This window comes from Cornus florida, unplaced genomic scaffold (genome assembly GCF_030987335.1).
Source record: "Cornus florida cultivar Cherokee Brave unplaced genomic scaffold, ASM3098733v1 CherokeeBrave_3.0.0_Hap2_Chr07, whole genome shotgun sequence".
Lineage (NCBI taxonomy): Eukaryota > Viridiplantae > Streptophyta > Magnoliopsida > Cornales > Cornaceae > Cornus > Cornus florida.
In genome coordinates, this window is record NW_026775577.1 from 7,928,688 (window position 1) to 7,947,981 (window position 19,294).

A 19,294-nucleotide genomic window follows, 5' to 3' on the forward strand; every position below is an offset into this window, starting at 1 on the left:
TTGCAAAAGTGTGAATCTAAGACCCAAATGGTACACAACAGACTAATGTTAATCATTTTGGTTATTGTTATCATTACTATTAAATAAAGACCATTTTCTTTCTGTATCCTCAGTCCTACTGGAAGGAACCACCTCTTACCCTCCCTCCTTTTACTTTCTTTGAATCACTTCTTATTCCACTTCGGTACAAATTACGATTAATGGAGACTTTAGCTATGAAATTCTTTATTTCTAATGGGATTCATGCTGCAGGATTTCCAATTAAAGCCGGGACGATTAGGTTGTCACCAACAATGCCAGCCACGAGCACGGCACACTTGGCACGGAGCTGCATCGGTGACTTGACCACCCAGAAAATTGTTTTTGAAGTTACAGTGAAAAATACCAAATCTCTGAAAGCAGCAGACTGGCTGATTTGCAACTCATCTTATGAGCTAGAGCCTGAAGCTTTTACCCTGTTTCCAAACATCTTACCAATAGGTCCACTTTTGGCAAGCAATCGGCTTGGAAACTCAGCAGGCTCTTTCTGGCCAGAAGACTCAACCTGCCTGAAATGGCTTGATCAACAGCCACCCAGGTCAGTCATCTATGTTGCATTTGGGAGCTTCACAGTCTTTGACCACAATCAGTTCCAAGAACTGGCTCTGGGACTTGAACTCACCAACAGGCCATTCCTATGGGTTGCGAGGCCAGATTTAAACAGAACATCTATGTGAAATTATTGCCTATCATAATCAACAATGAGGCCTAGAAAATTAATTGCATTGCCTAATATTTCAATTCTAGTTTAGCTCATCTTTGTGTTTGCATATATATATATATGCCTGTTTTAGCCCAAAATGGTTTGTGGAGTTTTGCTTCAAACACAGATTACAGTACTAGATACATATATATATATATATATATATCTTTATTTGTGTGCCTAAGAATTAAGGAAACTAATTTTTACCCTTTGCCCATACAAGTTAGCAAATATGTGGACTAAGATATGAGAGCAAGGGAACGGATCTAGACAAGATCTCTTCAAGCATCTACAGGTATTAATCCTATGGCTACTAAGACTCCACATCAATAACTTATTTCACTACTGAATACGTTTGGATTAAAGCACATCAAGCCTTACGTTTTTCCAACCAACTTTCCTATTAGGAATCAGTTTCCTTCTTATAATTGAATTCTTCTCTCAAAACCAGTCAATCCTTCTATCAATCTCACATAGCATGGATATTTGGAAATTGGAATTATTTTAAGGGATTTTGTAGAAATCTCAAATTTGGACAATACTAATTTTTCTAGAATTTGTAAATAGAAATATAAGTTTGATTAATCTTATAAATCTTCAATTGTAACAATCAAAGATTGTTGATGGTTGAGAAAATCGAAAAAGAAAGTTTCAGGGTAAGAAAATTATTTTAAGGGTTTATGTAGAAATCTCAAATTTAAGCAATACTATTTTTTTTTAGAATTTGTGAATAAAAATATATGTTTGATTAATCTTGCAAATCTTCCATTGTAAAAATCAAAGATTGTTGATGATAGAGAAAATCGAAAAAGAAAGTTTAAAAACGGTAAGAAAGTTATTTTAAGGGTTTATGTAGAAATATCAAATTTGGGCATTAATAATTTCCTATAATTTGGGAATCGAAAAAGAAAGTTTTAGTGCATTCAGTAATGAAATAAGTTGTTGATATGGCACATTAATAGTAATAGGATTAATGGAGAGAACTTTCCTTAGAAAGGATCCGTTCCTAGAGAGCAAATAAACTGTAAACCATGTTTGATGACAAAAATTTACCAAGTTGGGGGTTTGAATTTCTTTGGGACCAGACTCAAGGGAATGTTAGATGAGAGAAAGGGACCTTTTTTAATGCCATATAAATTTCACAAGTTGGGAGTTTGCATTTCTTTGGGACCACGCTTAGGAATGTGAGATGAGAAAATGCATGTGATCAGTGGTGGATTATGAGTTGTCCTAAAAGGCGTGACACCACAATTGTCAGAAGAAAAAAAATGTCACAGAATCATATCATTTAGCACGTCACACCACATGAAGGGCCACGCTGGATTAGAATGTTCTCACTTATATTGGCCACGACAAAAGTTTTACACAGGCTGTATCAAAATGTCCTCATTCTCCCCAGTAAAAAAAATGCTTGTCAACTCTTGCACCGAGTGGTCTGTGTGCCTTTGCCCTAAGAGGTGCGACGACACAATTTATTTATTTATTCATTAGTAACAAATGATCAAGAAAACAGACAGCCTAACAACCAAATTGAACCACATTTTGCAGGGAAATAGCAGCAGCATCAAGAGTCTGAAACTGAAGTTGTTTAGCTACTTCTGCAACAGACCTTTGAATCCCTTTATGAAGCCTGGCATTTCTTTCATTCCACAGAGCTCAAACACCAGCAGAAAAGAACATTCTGTTCAACTTAGCCGATAAATTTTTACATGGTCCACGCCAATTACAACTCGACACGCAAGCAAATATTTCACTTTTATTCAAATTTTTGCTAGGGTGTTGAGTTGTGTGATTGGCCAGGATCATGTATTCCTGTAATAATTTCTCCAACCTGGCCCTAGAGCTATCAGCAACAAAAGCCTTGATGCACCAAGCCACAAAAGCATGGAAAGAAGACTGCCAGTTCCAATTGAGCATATCAGCAAGCCAATTCCAAACAGGGAAAATAGAAGATTTTGAAATGAGAAAATACGTATAAATATATATATATATATATATATATATATATATATTTATACCTATTTTCTCATTATATATATATATATATATATATATATATATATATATATATTACACTACCAGAGGTTTCGCTCTGGTACCAAATTTATTGAACCAGCATACGTGAAAATAGATTTAATTTTATTTAACAAAAAAAAAAAAATAGATGTAATTTTAATTGAATTTCTAGTATGAAAAAGAGATGTCTACAATGCTTAGTGTAGATCTCTTTTGGCTTAGCGAAAGTGCATATGAACAATTACATCTAAAAAAACAATGTACCACAAATCAGATTGATTGAACATTGCCAACCATTAGAAGGCAATCAAATTCTTCCAATTGTGGAAAACCTTTTTATAAAATTTTCAAGGAAAACTATGCATAAATCCAATCTCCCAATGCTAGGTCCCACTTCTTTCTGGCTGCTAGACATGTGTTGATAAAGGAATGTCACATACATGCAAGGTAAGCAAAAAGCATTAAATTTTTATCCTTAATAATTCTAATACTTCCACAGAATGAAATATATATAGTTATATTATCTAGGACAAGAGATGCATAACAGAACAAAACTGAAGATAAGATATTCCTAGGGAGAGAGAATGATATATAGTATAAAGACAAGGGAAATTTGGAAAATATCAGTAAAGACAAAATAAATATCAGACATGAGAAAAATGACAAGGAAGTGTAGTTTAATTCAACTTTGAGACTCATAAGAAACCAAAGAAAATGGACAAAATTTTAGCATACAATTCTCAATCATATATGCCTTAAGACTAACTAATGTGTGAAGTACTTGTTATACTAGTAAAATCTGCAGAGACAGAAAAAGAAGAAAAATGGGCAAGCCACATGTTCTAGCTATACCTTATCCAGCACAAGGCCATGTAATTCCTCTGATGGAGCTTGCGCAGTGCTTAGTCACAGCCGGTTTCAATGTCACCTTTGTAAACACTGAGTTTAACCACAAACGTGTAACTGATGCATTCTCAGAGAAAAATAACATAGGGGATGAGATACATCTGGTTTCAATTCCGGATGGGTTGGCATCCTCTGAGGACAGAAATGATTTGGGAAAGCTATCAGAAGCAATCTTTCGAGTCATGCCGGAAAAGCTTGAGGAGCTCTTAGTGAAGATTAATGAATCAGATAGCGAAGATATCACTTGCATTATTGCGGATGAGAGTATGGGATGGGCCCTGGAAGTTGCGGAGAAGATGGGAATCAGGCGAGCAGCCTTCTGGCCTGCAGCAGCAGCAATGTTGGCCTTGGGATTGAGCATTCCCAAGCTAATTGATGACAAAATCATAAACAATGAAGGTGAGACCTTTTGCCTCCAACTTTGCATAAACCAGACATAAAAATTAATACCAGTTTTGACAACATTGCAATTCAAAGTATGAACTTTTATATGCTTGGGGACTAGGGAAATGTATTGGGAAATAACCATCAATAAGGTGAAAAATTTACAATAGTGAAGTCAAGCAGATAAAACCATGCAGCAACACATAACCTTAGAGAGAAAAAATAAATCAATAAAAGGCATATAACTTGTCATTGTAGAAAAATGTGCAATAATTCCAAAATTCTGCATATAACATGAAAGTCATTCATAATAGTTATGAATACTATAGAAAAGATGTTGTGTATTAAGGATGTATTACAATAACAATAGATATAACCAAAAAAAAATTGGTAGCAAGTCCAGAAATTTTATCACGATGCATCTAAAGAGGTTTAAACTCTAAGGTCATTCACAGACTGGATAGCCTTCCAAAGGCGTGAATCTAAGGAAAAACAAAAATGTTACACTAAAGATCAACCCAAATAGTACACAACAGGCTAGAGTTAACCATCTTGGTTATTGTTATTATTACTATTAAAATAAAGAACATTTTCTTTCTGTATCCTCCAGACCTACTGGAAGGAATCACCTCTTACCCTCCCTCCCTTTAGTTTCTTTGTATCACTTCTTATTGCACTCTGGTACAAAGTACGATCAAAGGAGACTTCAGCCATGAAATTTTTGGTTTCTAATGGGATTCATACTGCAGGATTTCCAATTAATAACCAGATGATTAGGTTGTCACCAACCATGCCAGCCACGAGCACAGCACACTTAGCATGGACCTGCATTGGTGACGTGACCACCCAAAAAATTATTTTTGAAGTTGTGGTGAGAAATACCAAATCTGTGAAAGTAGCGAACTGGCTGATTTGCAACTCAACTTATGAGCTAGAGCCTGAAGCATTTACCTTGTTTCCAAACATCTTACCAATAGGTCCACTTTTGGCAAGCAATCGGCTTGGAAACTCAGCAGGTTATTTCTGGCCAGAAGACTCAGCCTGCCTGAAATGGCTTGATCTACAACCACCCAGATCAGTCATCTATGTAGCATTTGGGAGCTTCACAATCTTTAACCACAACCAGTTCCAAGAACTGGCTCTGGGACTTGAGCTCACCGACAGGCCATTCCTATGGGTTGTGAGGCCAGATTTAACTCACAACACAATTGATCCTTACCCAGAAGGATTTAGAGACAGAGTAGCAGCTCGTGCACGAATGGTGGGTTGGGCACCTCAACAAAAGGTCCTGAGTCATCCTTCTGTTGCATGCTTCTTAAGCCATTGTGGTTGGAACTCTACCATGGAGGGTTTGAGCAATGGAGTCCCTTTCCTGTGCTGGCCTTACTTCGCAGACCAGTTTCTTAATCAGAGCTACATTTGTGAGGTTTGGAAGGCTGGATTAGGGTTCAAACCAGATCAAAGTGGAATCATAACACAAGGAGAGATTAAGGATAAGGTGGATCAAGTGCTTAGCAACCAGAAATTCAAAGAAATAGCTTTGGAGCTTAAAGAAAAGGCTAGAGGTAGTGTCAGAGAAGGTGGCTGTTCTCACAAGAATTTCAACAATTTCATTGAATGGATGAAAGCATAGACAAAATTAAAGAGAACTTCTATGTGAAATTCTTGCCTATCATAAAGAACAATGAGGCCTAGAAAATTAATTGCACTGTTAAAAATTGCCTAATTTTGCAACGGAAGTTTAGCTCATCTTAGTGTTTGGATGTAACACTAAGTCTCAACTCTGAAGACTGTTATGATAGAAAATTGCCTAGGCAACTCCATATTACATGTCAAACTTTAAATTACTGCAATTATTAGCTATAATGCCAATGCTACAAGTTGATAACTCAAGACAGAGGACGTAAAACTCCAAAAACCATTTGGGCTAAAAACATCTGTACATACCTGATGTTTTTTCTTGTTTAGCTACAAATGAGCACATTTGGATGTTACAATCACTCCAGCCATATCCTAATTTTCATATCATCATACCTTGATTCCATTTTTATCCCTTTATTTGTAAGGCTAAAAGCATTTTTTGGACATACAAGCGTTAATATGTGAACTCGAATGCGCGAGCAACTTCATCCGTGTACAAGAAACCATGTTTGATAACAAAAGTTTAACAATTCTTCACATCTTTCTTAATTCCATATCATATGTCACAGGTTGGGAGCTCGAATTTCCTTGGGACCACACTCAGGGAATTTCCCGGTTATTTTCTTGCGCATGTGGGACGGGAGAATGCATGTGACCAACTGTAGATTTTGGGATGCAGTTACATAGGAGAATAAAACTGAAGCTAAGATATCCCCAGGGAGAGAACAATATAATGTATGAAGACAAGGGAAATCAACCAAATATCAGTAAAATCCAGTAACAAAGGACAAAATTAATACCAGCAGACATGAGAAAATGCCAAGGAAGAGTAGATCAATTTCAACTGTGAGACTCATAAAAACACCAAAGCAAATGGACCCCATTTTAGCATAGGATTCTCAGTCATATATGCCACCAGAAGTAAATGTAGAGTTCTTTACGAAGTACTTGTAATACTAGCAAAATCTGTACAAATTCAGTAGAAGAAGTAAAGATGGGCAAGCCACACGTTCTAGCTATACCTTACCCAGCACAAGGCCATGTAATCCCTCTGATGGAGCTTGCCCAGTGCTTGATCACAGCCGATTTCAATGTCACATTTGTAAACACCGAAGTTAACCACAAACGGGTGACTAATGCATTCTCGGAGAAAAATAACATAGGGAATGTGATACATCTGGTTTCAATTCCGGATGGGATGGCGTCCTATGAGGATAGAAATGAATTTGGGAAGCTATCAGAAGCAATCGTTCAAGTCATGCCTAGAAAGCTGGAGGAGCTCATTGTAAAAATTAATGAATCAGATGGCAATGAGATCAGTTACGTTATTGCGGATGAGAGTATGGGATGGGCACTGGAAGTTGCCAAGAAGATGGGAATCAGGCGAGCAGCCTTCTGGCCTGCAGCAGCAGCAATGTTGGCCATGGGATTCAACATCCCCAAGCTAAATGATGACAGAATCATAAACAATGAAGGTGAGACCTTTTGCCACTAAATTTACACAAACCAGACAAAAAAATTGGCAATTGATGCAAAATACCAGTTTTGAGAACAATGCAACTTCAAAGTATGAACTTTTATATGCCTGGGGACTAGTGAAATGTATTCTTTTTCAGGGCAAACTAGGAAAATGTATTGGGAAATAACCATTTAAAAGGTAACAAAATATTCAATACAGAATTTAAGCAGATAAAACCATGCAGCAACGCATAACATTAAAGAAAACAATTAAATAAATAGCCTTTAACTTGTCATTGTAGAATAATGTGCAGTAATTCCAAAATTCTGCATATAATTTGGAAGTTGCTCATGATAAAATTTTAGACTTGTTACTACCATTTTTGTCATTATTGCCCTGGAAGTTGCCAAGAAGATGGGAATCAGGCGAGCAGCCTTCTGGCCTGCAGCAGCAGCATTGTTGGCCATGGGATTCAGCATCCCCAAATTAATTGATGACAGAATCATAAACAATGAAGGTGAGACCTTTTGCCACTAAATTTACATAAACCAGACAAAAAAATTGGCAATTGATGCAAAATACCAGTTTTGAGAACAATGCAACTTCAAAGTATGAACTTTTATATGCTTGGGGACAAGTGAAATGTATTCTTTTTCAGGGCAAACTAGGAAAATGTATTGGGAAATAACCATTTATAAGGTAACAAAATATTCAATAGAGAATTTAAGCAGATAAAACCATGCGACAACACATAACATTAAAGAAAACAATTAAATAAATAGCCTTTAACTTGTCATTGTAGAATAATGTGCAGTAATTCAAATTTTCTGCATATAATTTGCAAGTTGCTCATAATAATTGTGATTTAACTATAAGAAAAGTCTTGCATTAATTTAAGGATGAATTACACAATAATAGCAATAATGACAAAAATGGTAGTAACAAGTCTAAAATTTTATCAGGATGCATCTATGAGATTTAACCTAAGGTGATTCACAAACTGGATAGCCTTTCAAAGTGTGAAATGAATCAAAGGGAAAGCAACAGTGTACACTAAAGATCAACCCAAATGGTACACACCAGGCTTACGTTAATCATTTTGATTATATTTATTACTATTATTAAATAAAGACCATTCTCTTTATGTATCCTCCAGTCCTACAGGAAGGAACCACCTCTTACCTTGCCTCCCTTTATTTTCTTTGTATTACCCCTTATCGCGTTCTTTGGTACAAAGTACTATCAAAGAGACTTTGGCCATGAAATTCTTGATTTCTAATCGGATTCATGCTGCAGGATTTCCAATTAAAAATCAGATCATGAGTTTGTCACCAACGATGCCAACCATGAGCACAGAAAACTTAGCAATGGACCTGCGTTGGGGACACGACCACCCAGAAAATTATTTTTGAAGATATAGTTAGAAACATCAAAGCTGTGAAATTAGCAGACTGGCTAATTAGCAACTCAACTTATGAGCTAGATCCTACAGCATTTACCTTATTGCCAAACATCTTACCAATAGGTCCACTTTTGGCAAGCAATCGGCTTGGAAAATCAGCAGGCTATTTCTGGCCAGAAGACTCAACTTGCCTGAAATGGCTTGATCAACAGCAAGCCAACTCAGTCATCTATGTTGCATTTGGGAGCTTCAGAGTCTTTGACTACAACCAGTTCCAAGAACTGGCTCTGGGACTTGAGCTCACCAACAGGCAGTTCCTTTGGGTTGTGAGGCCAGATTTAACTCATAACACAACTGATCCTTCACCAGAGGGATTTAGAGACAGAGTAGCAGCTCGTGCGCGAACAGTGGGTTGGGCACCTCAACAAAAGGTCCTGAGTCATCCTTCTGTTGCTTGCTTCTTAAGCCATTGTGGTTGGAACTCTACCATGGAGGGTGTAAGCAATGGAGTCCCCTTCCTGTGTTGGCCTTACTTTGCCGACCAGTTTCTTAATCAGAGCTACATTTGTGAGGTTTGGAAGGTTGTATTGGGGATCAAACCAGATCAAAGTGGGATCATAGCAAAAGGAGAGATTAAGGATAAGGTGGATCAACTGCTTAGCAACCATAAATTCAAAAAAGGGCTTTGGAGCTTAAAGAAAAGGCTACATGTAGTGTCAGAGAAGGTGGCTGTTCTCACAAGAATTTCAACAATTTCACTGAATGGATGAAGGCATAGACACATTTGTCATGCTGTGAACAATCTTCATTTCATTTCTCATTTATTTGTTTTTGGCTTGAAAGTATTAAAAGGAAGAAGAGACTCATATACTGCAAAATTAAAGAGAGATTCAATGTGAAATTCTTGCCTATCGTAAGAACACTAAGGCATAAAAAATTAATTGCACTGTTAAAAATTGTGTAATCTTTCAAGGGAAGTTTAGCTCATCTTCGTGTTTGGATGTAGCATAAGTCTCGAGGTTGTTATGATGGAAAATCTTCACACCTGTATTATGGAGTGCACTAAGAACGGTTTAAATCAATCTAACAGTAGGATTTAAGTTCACTTACAGCATCATTGCTTTTCTGTTATCCAATTCCTGTACAACGTAATCGTGTTTAGTTCTTTATCAATTACATTCATATAGGAGAAAGTATAAAGGTTTGTCATGGACCAGCCATTGACACCCAACTGTTCCCTTAATAATCCAAATGGTGGTATTAAACCTAAACTCATAAGTTATCTCCAAACTATTTGGGATTACATATATAATTCCTATAATCATTTTGCATTTGCTCTATCTAGGTTACCTTCTGCTAGACAACACACTAATGCCCCCCCCCCCCCCCCCCCCCCCAAAAAAAAAAAAAAAAAAAAAAAACCCCACCCCACCCCCCCTTCTTCTGGTTCTAAATGGGTATATAGCACCTTGTATTTTGAAAATTTGTTGCATATTACACCCTTCCGCCAATGGACCATTAGAATATAGAAATAACTGTTAAAAAGCACACATGTGCCTAAAATTGCCTCTCTTTGTGTTCTCTCTCTTGCAAAGGCTAGAAGTTTCTCCCCCCCGGTTAGGTAAGCACTCACACACACTTCACAATATTGCCCACTACGGGGTTCGAGCCCCTCACCTCCCCTTTGAGGGAGGAGAGGCTATATCATTTCGCTAATGGCCCATTGGTAAGTGTATTGAATTGTTATTATGTTAGATATGGTTATTTCTCGAAAGTTACTAATTTACTAAGGATTATCAGGATCTTGTAAGGCCTCTAAATTGGCTTCTCAAGGGAAAATGAAACACATTTTTTGATGATCAATCAATAATGAGCATTGAAAGTTTCATCACTCATTATTGTTATTTATCTCCTCTAATTCTCTGTACCAATCTCTCTACTCTTATTTCACTATTATATTTGTCTAAGTTAATTAATTGAGATGCTGGGAAATCACTTTTGGCCTGTCCCAAAATATCACTTCTCTCACCTTTCTTGCCTCCCTCTTCTTTTCTTGTGAATGAGACTTTGAAGACACATTATAACAAATACAAGTACTTCCCACCTTCATTTCCCACAATCTACTCTAGCTCTCAAAATCATGCTATACTATCATCAATAGTTTGCACCCATAAGCCGCTTAACCGCGATATATAACTTGTCAGTATCAAATTTAGTTCGATTTTCACAAGGCGCAAAAACACTCCGGTTAACATACCTGATGTGTGAATGTGTGATTCGCGGGTGATTGCACATATCCGAGAGTCCAAAGTGGCTAGCGAGTGGGTTGATTCTTCGTTGTCAAAAAAATAGATTTTGCCCTTCCAGTATTTGTAGAAAAGGATCAAGATTTCACATTTGAATCTTGACTTTGTATATATACACACAAGTGAATTCAATATAAAACAATAATAATACTAACAAATTAAAAAATGAATGTGTCTAAAGACAGAGCAGAAATGGGAGAAAAAGGAGCAGACCTTGACGGTATTGAAAGGATGACCGGTGAGAACAGTGGCAAAACCGTCGAGAAGACCCAAAGGGTTTAAGGTAAAACCCTTTTTCACTATCAAATTGGAAATGCATTGCTTCTAATTTACATGGGTTTTTAAATTAGACACTTCTATTCTTGGTAATTCATCAAAATTTCTCTTGCAAAGGCTCAAGTAGAAATGTCCTTCTCTGGGTATGTGATGAGTTGGAGTTCGTTCGACGGAGAGAGACCAGAAGATGGTTGAGGGTGTTGGGGAGGTTTATGAAAATTGAAGGCTAATCAAAACGACGAGGTATTAGTTATGTCCTTTTACAACCTTCAATATTTCCTCCTCCTTTTTTTTAACGTTAGGGGTAGTTTGGTCATTTTACACCTCAGTTAACACCAAGCCCTTATTTGCACCGTTATCATATTAGGACGGTTTTTTTTTTTTAACTATGGCAAATAATGAGTGGTGTTGTTGCGCTCGTTGCAAGCACTTGAACCGTTCATGTAATATATATGTGCAGTGACGAATCTAAAAATTCATTAGGGGTACACTATTTATATAGAGTGATTTTTTCATAATTTCAGTGGAGATAATTTCAAAATTTTATGGGTATAAATGTAAAAAAATATAAATTTAAAGGTATAAAATGCAATAACAAAAATGTTCAACACAGATGCCCCAACTGAGCCCACCGTACATCTGTGTCTGTATATACCCACGCGTGTATTATACACATGGGTTGTATTATCCCAACTTATATGTTTCTTATTCATCAATTGCAAGTTCCTCTCTTCACCCTTTTATCTCTTTTTTGTTGCGATTAAAATCCTATAAATTGGGCCAAATTAAAACCATAGAGAAAACTACTTGGCTCATTACATACACACACACACATATATATATAGGTATATCAGTATATGATATTTTAATTAGCTTTCCAGCACTCAATAATTTCTAGTACATGTACATGATTTCAAATAATTATTTTTTTCACTAACGTTTCAGGTAGTGCTTAATTGATTGGTTTGAGAAAGAATTCACACCTATCAAGGCAATAACCTTACCTTACTCCACAAAGATATTCGAATCAATACTCAAGCTTGTTAAGTCGGAGAATAATAAAGTGATGTTCAATTTGTATGATCAAAATTAACAAAACTGAAACGTTCTAATGAAATTATATGACTCAAGATCGATATATATATATATATATATAATATTTCGGTTCTAAGAATTTTGAATCATTAAAATGTAAATTTGTTAATTTGATCAGCAATTGTTGCAATAGTTAGCTTGAAGTTTTAATTCTGATGGAAGATTGAGACTTCAACACAAATGGTTGCATCTGGTAAATGTACTTGTTCATTGCCAAATGAATTTCTTGTTTGATGTTTACAAAATTCAAGGAACAAATAATTTTACCAAACGTTTATTATGATGCTAGCAAAAAGGCCTAGAAACAAAAACGAGTAGAATTAAGAATAAAAAATGAGAAACACGTAAACAAAAATGTTACCAAACGATTTTTTTTGTTTATATTTCATTGCACATTTATACTATGATAAACAATACATATTTAGAACACATTGGTTATTTTGTTAACAAATTTATGCATGGATCAAATATATCATGACAAATTCTTTAGAAAAATTTATCTTCGACAATGGAATCGGAACCTATCATAAAGTATAACATGTATGATAGTCATCTATCACACTGTCATACATTACATTAAAGTATTCCATTTGATCCATCCATGACCCTCTTCAAACTTCAAAAGATTTTTATTTATTAAGAACATTGATTTAGGGATTTGACAGAATTCAATTTATGTTAAAGAGGTGATGGATCCATTACATAACGTCATAATGACCTCATATAATAGGGCTTAAACACATAAATTAATTAAATTCAATTACTATCAAATTCGGTCCGTAAATCATTTATTCTTTCAATTAAAGATAAAAATGATAGTATTGTAGAAGAAATTGGTAATGTTAGTTTAGAAAATTTATTACTCACCGTTTAGTTAATTATATATATATATATATTCCAACTCTTTATTTGAAATCTTTTATTTTCAAATCAAATTCAAACTTTTGAAAATTTATATAGAACTAGATCTTTGTCAGCAACTCAGCATTTTGAAGGACAAGTAGAATATTGGTTCAAAATTCAGACATAGTATGTATAATCATATTTAAAACCCATTGACAGGTGACAACCCTAGCACATTCTATAATATAAACATTACAGTGACAATATTACTGATTTAACTATTCGATAAAATTTTATTCAATATATTTGGCTCCATGAAATTGGAACTGATAAAATAAAAATTAAAAAAAAATTAGTTAAATTTTATGTAACTTTGAATTGATTTTTTTTTTAATTATTTTATTTTCATTTTTAAGACTTCAATTCTATACCATTAAACATCGAACACAGCTTGATGAATTTTTTTTTTTTTTTTTTTTTTTTTTTTTTTTCACGTGAATGTTGTTTATTTAATGACCTTTAGGTATCTTACTTTTAAAACCCTAGTCAGCTCAATAATTAAAAGATGCCAATTATAATGTACTACAATTATTTATTAGATGTAACACTAGTACTCCAAGTTGATGAATCAAGACAAAGGCATCAAAGCTCCAATACCATTTAGTCTATCACCTGTACCTGTGCATTTTTTTGTTTAGCCAAAAATGACCAAGTTTTGGATGTTATGATCACTCCAACCATACCCTTATCTTCCTATCTATCAATATTAAGAAAGTCATTCCATATTCTAAAAATAAAAATAAAAATAAATAAATAGATTTATTTATCTGTCATAAAAATTGATAAGCAGTGTGAATTCCATCCACTCCATCAAAAGAATAAAAACCTTCCGATTATTCAAATAGACGAGAAAAATCGATAATACTAACTGTACTAATACTAATAATTAAGGCTAAAAGATTAACAAAAGTTTTGAGTTTACAGGCAACAACTCTGTGTTAGGTACTGAAGAATAAGGTAGCGTTTGGAAGAGTGTCTTGGAGAGGAATGACATCATTTGAAGGAAATTAAAGTGAGAAGATGGTTGGTGAATGTCACTTTTGAAAGATCTTGTATGGATTTCCTCGTCCTTATAGTGATTACCTGAGTACTGCAATACCTTTTTTTTTTTTTTTTTTTACTTCAAGACAAATAGTTATTTGGGATGAAAAGCAATCTAGTGCAGGTTTTGAACAATCTGAATTTTGCAATTTATTGGATAATCCAAACTGTGGGTGGCATAACATGAATGACACAGTAGCTTGTAACTTGGCGGCCTAACTCGAACATGAATTCTGTTCGATTTTTTAGAAGCTTGGATAATTATTTTTATAATTATAGTTAGCTCTGAGTTAAAAAATATTAAACCGAATCTAATTAGGTTTGGACTTGAGTTGAGGTGTCATCAATTCGACACAGCCTCAACTTGCATTCTAATATTATATACATACTTTTAAAAAATATATTATATATAACATTCAAATTATGATCATTTTTTTCTTCATTTGTTTATATCTCTTAATTTATTGCATGATAATACTGTGTGGAATTAATTTTCTAAAAATTTGTTTGTAATCTATCAAGTTTTTAGTTTTTTTTTTTTTTTTGTTCTTAGAAGTATTCTAATATGAAATTAACTCAAGATCGTAGTAAATTTTGAGTGTGAAGATTGGCTACGAGAATAATCCGAATTAACCGAAGTCGCAAACTCGAATTTAAAATTTCAATGATGGGTTGGGCTCATGTTAGTAGTTAGAGTTAAAATTCAAGTTATAATTGAACATTTCATATGTCAGGTTTGGTTTAAGTTGGAGCTCCAATCCTAGTCTATAATTTGTACAACATGTTATACTTCGACGCAATACCATAACACTATTAAATCGATAATGTCTTTAAATTATTATTGCATAATCAATTTAACGTATTACATCTTCAATTTAATATTATTGCACGATATTACATTATCAATTGCACTGAAAAGTACAATACACAAATTAAACTGTAACAGAGAGGATCCGGATTCCTGCTGATGGATCAAACCCATCACCCACCCACAGGACAATCCTTGTGTGCATACCATATCTGTCCCAACTACAACTCTATTCTTTTGGAACAACCTTTCCTGATGGGCAAAAAGGTAATTGGCTTAATATTAAATTAAGACAGTAAAATGTATATATTATTAATAGTTATTGTTAAATTCAACAAATTAAAGGATTATTCGCAATCATATACAACTTTTCATTGTAACACTTGTTGGTAACTTGGCACTAACAGTACTAACTTGAGTAATAATAGAGTATTCCAATTACAAATTTGATTATTTTTATAATTATAACGGCAGTGTTTATTCACATAAATCACTTAGAATTATTTAATTTTCAAACTCTAAATTAATTTTTCTATATAAATACAAATACAGATATATGTGTATGTGTTGTGAGGTCAGGGAAACTAGATTTGTCAATTAAAATTCGTCAATTCTGCACATTTTTTAGTGCCATATTTTTTAGTGCCATATTGTTTTGTCAATGCCATCATATCAGAACATGTCATGCCACTAATGAAGAGGACTGTTACAAGAATGTCCTCCTTCTTTCCATAAAATATGCAAGTTCAAAGAGGTATCTGTCTTTATTTGTGTATATGTGTGTCTTTGCTATTGGATTCACCATTTAAACACAACCATGGTAACTTTTTTCCTTAATGAAATTGTAGTTTATACTTGAAAAAAAAAATATCTAGTTTATATTCACGAGAAACATTTGATGTAACGTTACCATGTTACATAATAAAAAATAAGAATAGTTGACTAATAATCAATCACACGTTATACATAAGCACGGACCTTCAATGTAACGTGATTGTGTTGCTCAATAACAATGACAATGACAATCATTGACTACGAAATAATAATTATTCATGTGCACAAACCTCTTATATAACGTTACGGTAATAATAGTAATTGATTAATAATAATTCACACGTTTAGAGTACTGTAGATTTTTGTCGTAATTTATATATCATAGAATCTCAATTAATTCTCTATATCCATACATTTATTGTGACGCGGTTCATCACATGGTTCACATATACATCAATTTATTAACATTTTTGTGATTTTTATTTTTCTCACATAAAAAAGTGATGCTATTATAATATAGATATGTAACTCTCAAGAAATCTAGATATAAAACTCTCACCCTCTTAATTCAGGTAGACCTACATTTTAGCAGTTTTTTTTTTCATTTTAAAAAAATGAAAGATTAAACGTTAATAGAAAGTATCTAGGGGTACTTTGACACTTAAAAACCCTCCCAATCAAAGTTTTTTATTTACCTTGAAACCATTAACTTCTCCATTTACCAAAGAAAAAGAGAGCTTTGATTGAGGGTGTACCAAGTACGTGTCAAAATATCGTCCGGAGTATTATAAAATTTCTCGGATCTTTGGAAGAAGGGCGATGCGTACAAGGTTCGGAAAGGCTGTCCAATAATTATTAGCGATTCCGACTTCATGTGGGATATGTGCATTTTTTTTGCCAAAGTTAAAAATAAATACAAATATCTTTCGGAGTTTTAATTGAGAGTGTACCAAGTATCAAAATATCTTTTGGAGTTTTATAAAATTTATCCGATCTTTGTAAGGAGGGAGGTGCATAGGCTATCCCCTGATTACTAGCTATTCCGACTACATGCAAGATGCGTGCATTTTTTGCCAAAGTTAAAATTAAATAAAAATAAACTAAACAAATTTAAAGTAGTATTATATTCCAACCAAAAACAGAATACAACTTTTGAACAAAATTTCAGACCAATTGTGAATCCCAAATTAACTAATAACAGCAAGAGACGGACAAAGCTATATTATATATATATATATATAGACGTTTGGATTCCAAGAAAACGAGGGAAAGTTGAGAACAGTACCCAACTACTTAAAGTTGGGATGAATAGGCATGCTTACAGACATTTATTAATTAACAACGCCATAGAGAGAACATTATCTGTTCTTCTTTAATAACTATACATACATACATACAGAGCTAGCATTCACTAACTTTTGTTGTGTTCTTCTCATGAGTAGTAGTTGTAGATCCATAAAAATCGATTAGTCTCTGCAAAATCGCGACTCGAGTTCTGAGGAGAACAATGTAGTCTGCGGTGTCTTGGAACAACTGATCAGCCTTAATCTCTACATCGATTTCTTGAGATGCGACGGGTAAGAGGTTTCTCAGAGCCTCCAATTTCTCCGATGGGGTACCTCCGCCGCCATTGACGACGGTTGTTGAGATTTTCTGAGCTCTGCAATCGGAGTTCGATCTTCTTCTCGACCTCCTCATCGGCCTGTTCTTCACAGGGCTCTTTACCGGCTTTGATGAACTCATATAGAGAGAGAATTTGTAGAGAGAGAGAGAATTTGTATCGCTGTTTGGTGTAACGGTGAGGAAGTAGGAACGCGTTTTGGGGTTTAAGTAACGGGATGGTTGTACTATTGCCCACCGTTCTGTGAGAAACTACATAAATGCCATTATTGCCATTAGGAACGTTTAGTGCCCGTCATTAGAAATGATTATGGAATTTGGATCTCTTCCATTTCCGTGAAACTAAATTTAAGGGTTGAAAAAAAAGTTGGTGGACGTGGCTTCCTTTTAGCCCTTAAATATAAGTTTTACAAGAAATAGAGAGAGATTATGCTCAAGAGGAACTTAGAAAAAATATTGAAGCATAATACTATACGGCTCAATTGAATTTTTGTACAATTTTAATAAAATAATATTTTATCTTAATGATTGTCACATCAATAACAACAAAAATCAATAATTGATACATCAGTAGACAACAAAAATCAATTTGAACTTTAGTTATTTCTCTAAAAGGAAAAATATCACACACAACATTCACTTTTACAAGAATACAATACTATTATTTTTTGAAAATGCAACACTCATTTAGAAATAAAATTAAATAAAAATCGGTGATACTTTTTCAAAGAAACAACATTGCATTCTTGTGATTCATGTATTAATTGCATGTTTTACGTCAATATCATTTTGATGCACAAGTAAGTATTATGGAGATCGAGGATCTTATATACCTTGTCATTTTATGGTTTGGATAAGCAAAAGTGATGGAACATGGAATATATATATATATATATAATGGTAATGGGATTAGAAGAGAATAATGAAATGAGTGGGTAGTTTTAAATATGATAGTGTTTAAATAATAGGAGAGAGAAATGAAATGAAAATAAAATAGTAACTTCTTCCATGGGATGACGGAGAAATAAAAAAATAAAAATAAAAAAACAAAAACAAAAACAAATGTTTTATTATGTGAATGGGAGAAAGCAAAACAATGACCACTTCATAAGAAGATTTTATTTTCTTGTAAATTCTTTAACTTTTTAAGAGAATTTCAATATTACAAGAAAATATTGAGAAATTTTGATAAAATAGGTTGAATTTTCCTTCTCAATTGAGAGCCTCAAATTATAAAATATCTAATTGAATGGTCAGATCATTTATAATTTGTAAGATTTGTTAATCCATCCAATAGGAACAGTGGACCCTACTTTTACTGAAAATTTGTAATAGGTAGGGATGGCAATGGGGGCGGGTTTGGGCGGGTGTACCCTCCCCCACCCCTGCAACTGTTTAGAAATCTCATCCCCGTTCCCCTCCAAAATCACAAAAATGGAAGAATTTTTCACCCCATTCCCGTAACCGTTTAATATTTTTACCCCCGCAGATACCCGCATCGCCCCGTTTAAGACCATAATTTATTTATTTTTGAAATAAATTTGCTTCTTTTTTTTTTCCATCATCTTCAATTCTTTACTATTACAATTTTCGTTTTAATCAAATTTATTTGTTACTTTAATATTGCTATATAGGATACTTAATATATAGTGGGAAATATATATACTAATGAAATAAGAGTACTTAAGTAATTTATCTATCTAAACGGGTCGGGGTGGTGCGGGGTGACCTCCCTCCGCCTCCAAACCAAATCTGCGCGAGTTTTTATTACATCAAGCTATCTTCGCCCAAATAAGCAAAACGGTCTCTCAAAATTACCAAAAACGGGGCGCGGCGGGTCAAATTACCATCCCTAGTAATAGGCCATTTGAAGGGTGCCATGGTAATTTCTCAAGAAAGCGATGATAATGTCTAACTGAAT

At 34.3% G+C, this 19,294-nt stretch overlaps 2 protein-coding genes and 1 pseudogene across 2 annotated transcripts; all 3 read left to right on the top strand.

Annotated features, from left to right (window-relative positions):
* Positions 1–200: 200 nt before the first annotated feature.
* LOC132316195 (UDP-glycosyltransferase 83A1-like) lies at positions 201–716 on the top strand. The gene has a single exon (XM_059814707.1). It carries the CDS (start codon positions 201–203, stop codon positions 714–716), a length of 516 nt encoding a protein of 171 aa, XP_059670690.1.
* Positions 717–3,477: 2,761 nt separating this feature from the next.
* Positions 3,478–5,876, top strand: LOC132315985 (UDP-glycosyltransferase 83A1-like). Its single transcript, XM_059814470.1, has 2 exons — positions 3,478–4,063; positions 4,798–5,876. Exons 1-2 carry the CDS (start codon positions 3,583–3,585, stop codon positions 5,679–5,681), a joined length of 1,365 nt encoding a protein of 454 aa, XP_059670453.1. The 5' UTR covers positions 3,478–3,582; the 3' UTR covers positions 5,682–5,876.
* Positions 5,877–5,947: 71 nt separating this feature from the next.
* On the top strand, positions 5,948–9,568 carry LOC132315986 (UDP-glycosyltransferase 83A1-like; annotated as a pseudogene).
* The last annotated feature ends 9,726 nt before the right edge of the window (positions 9,569–19,294 follow it).

What these genes read in the sequence shown, in the direction of transcription:
- LOC132316195 (XM_059814707.1), top strand. Translation starts at nt 201, where the DNA reads ATGGAGACTTTAGCTATGAAATTCTTTATTTCTAATGGGATTCATGCT.
- LOC132315985 (XM_059814470.1), top strand. Translation starts at nt 3,583, where the DNA reads ATGGGCAAGCCACATGTTCTAGCTATACCTTATCCAGCACAAGGCCAT. An exon ending in CAAAATCATAAACAATGAAG is followed by an intron (nt 4,064 to 4,797) that starts GTGAGACCTTTT and finishes TTCATACTGCAG; the next exon opens with GATTTCCAATTAATAACCAG.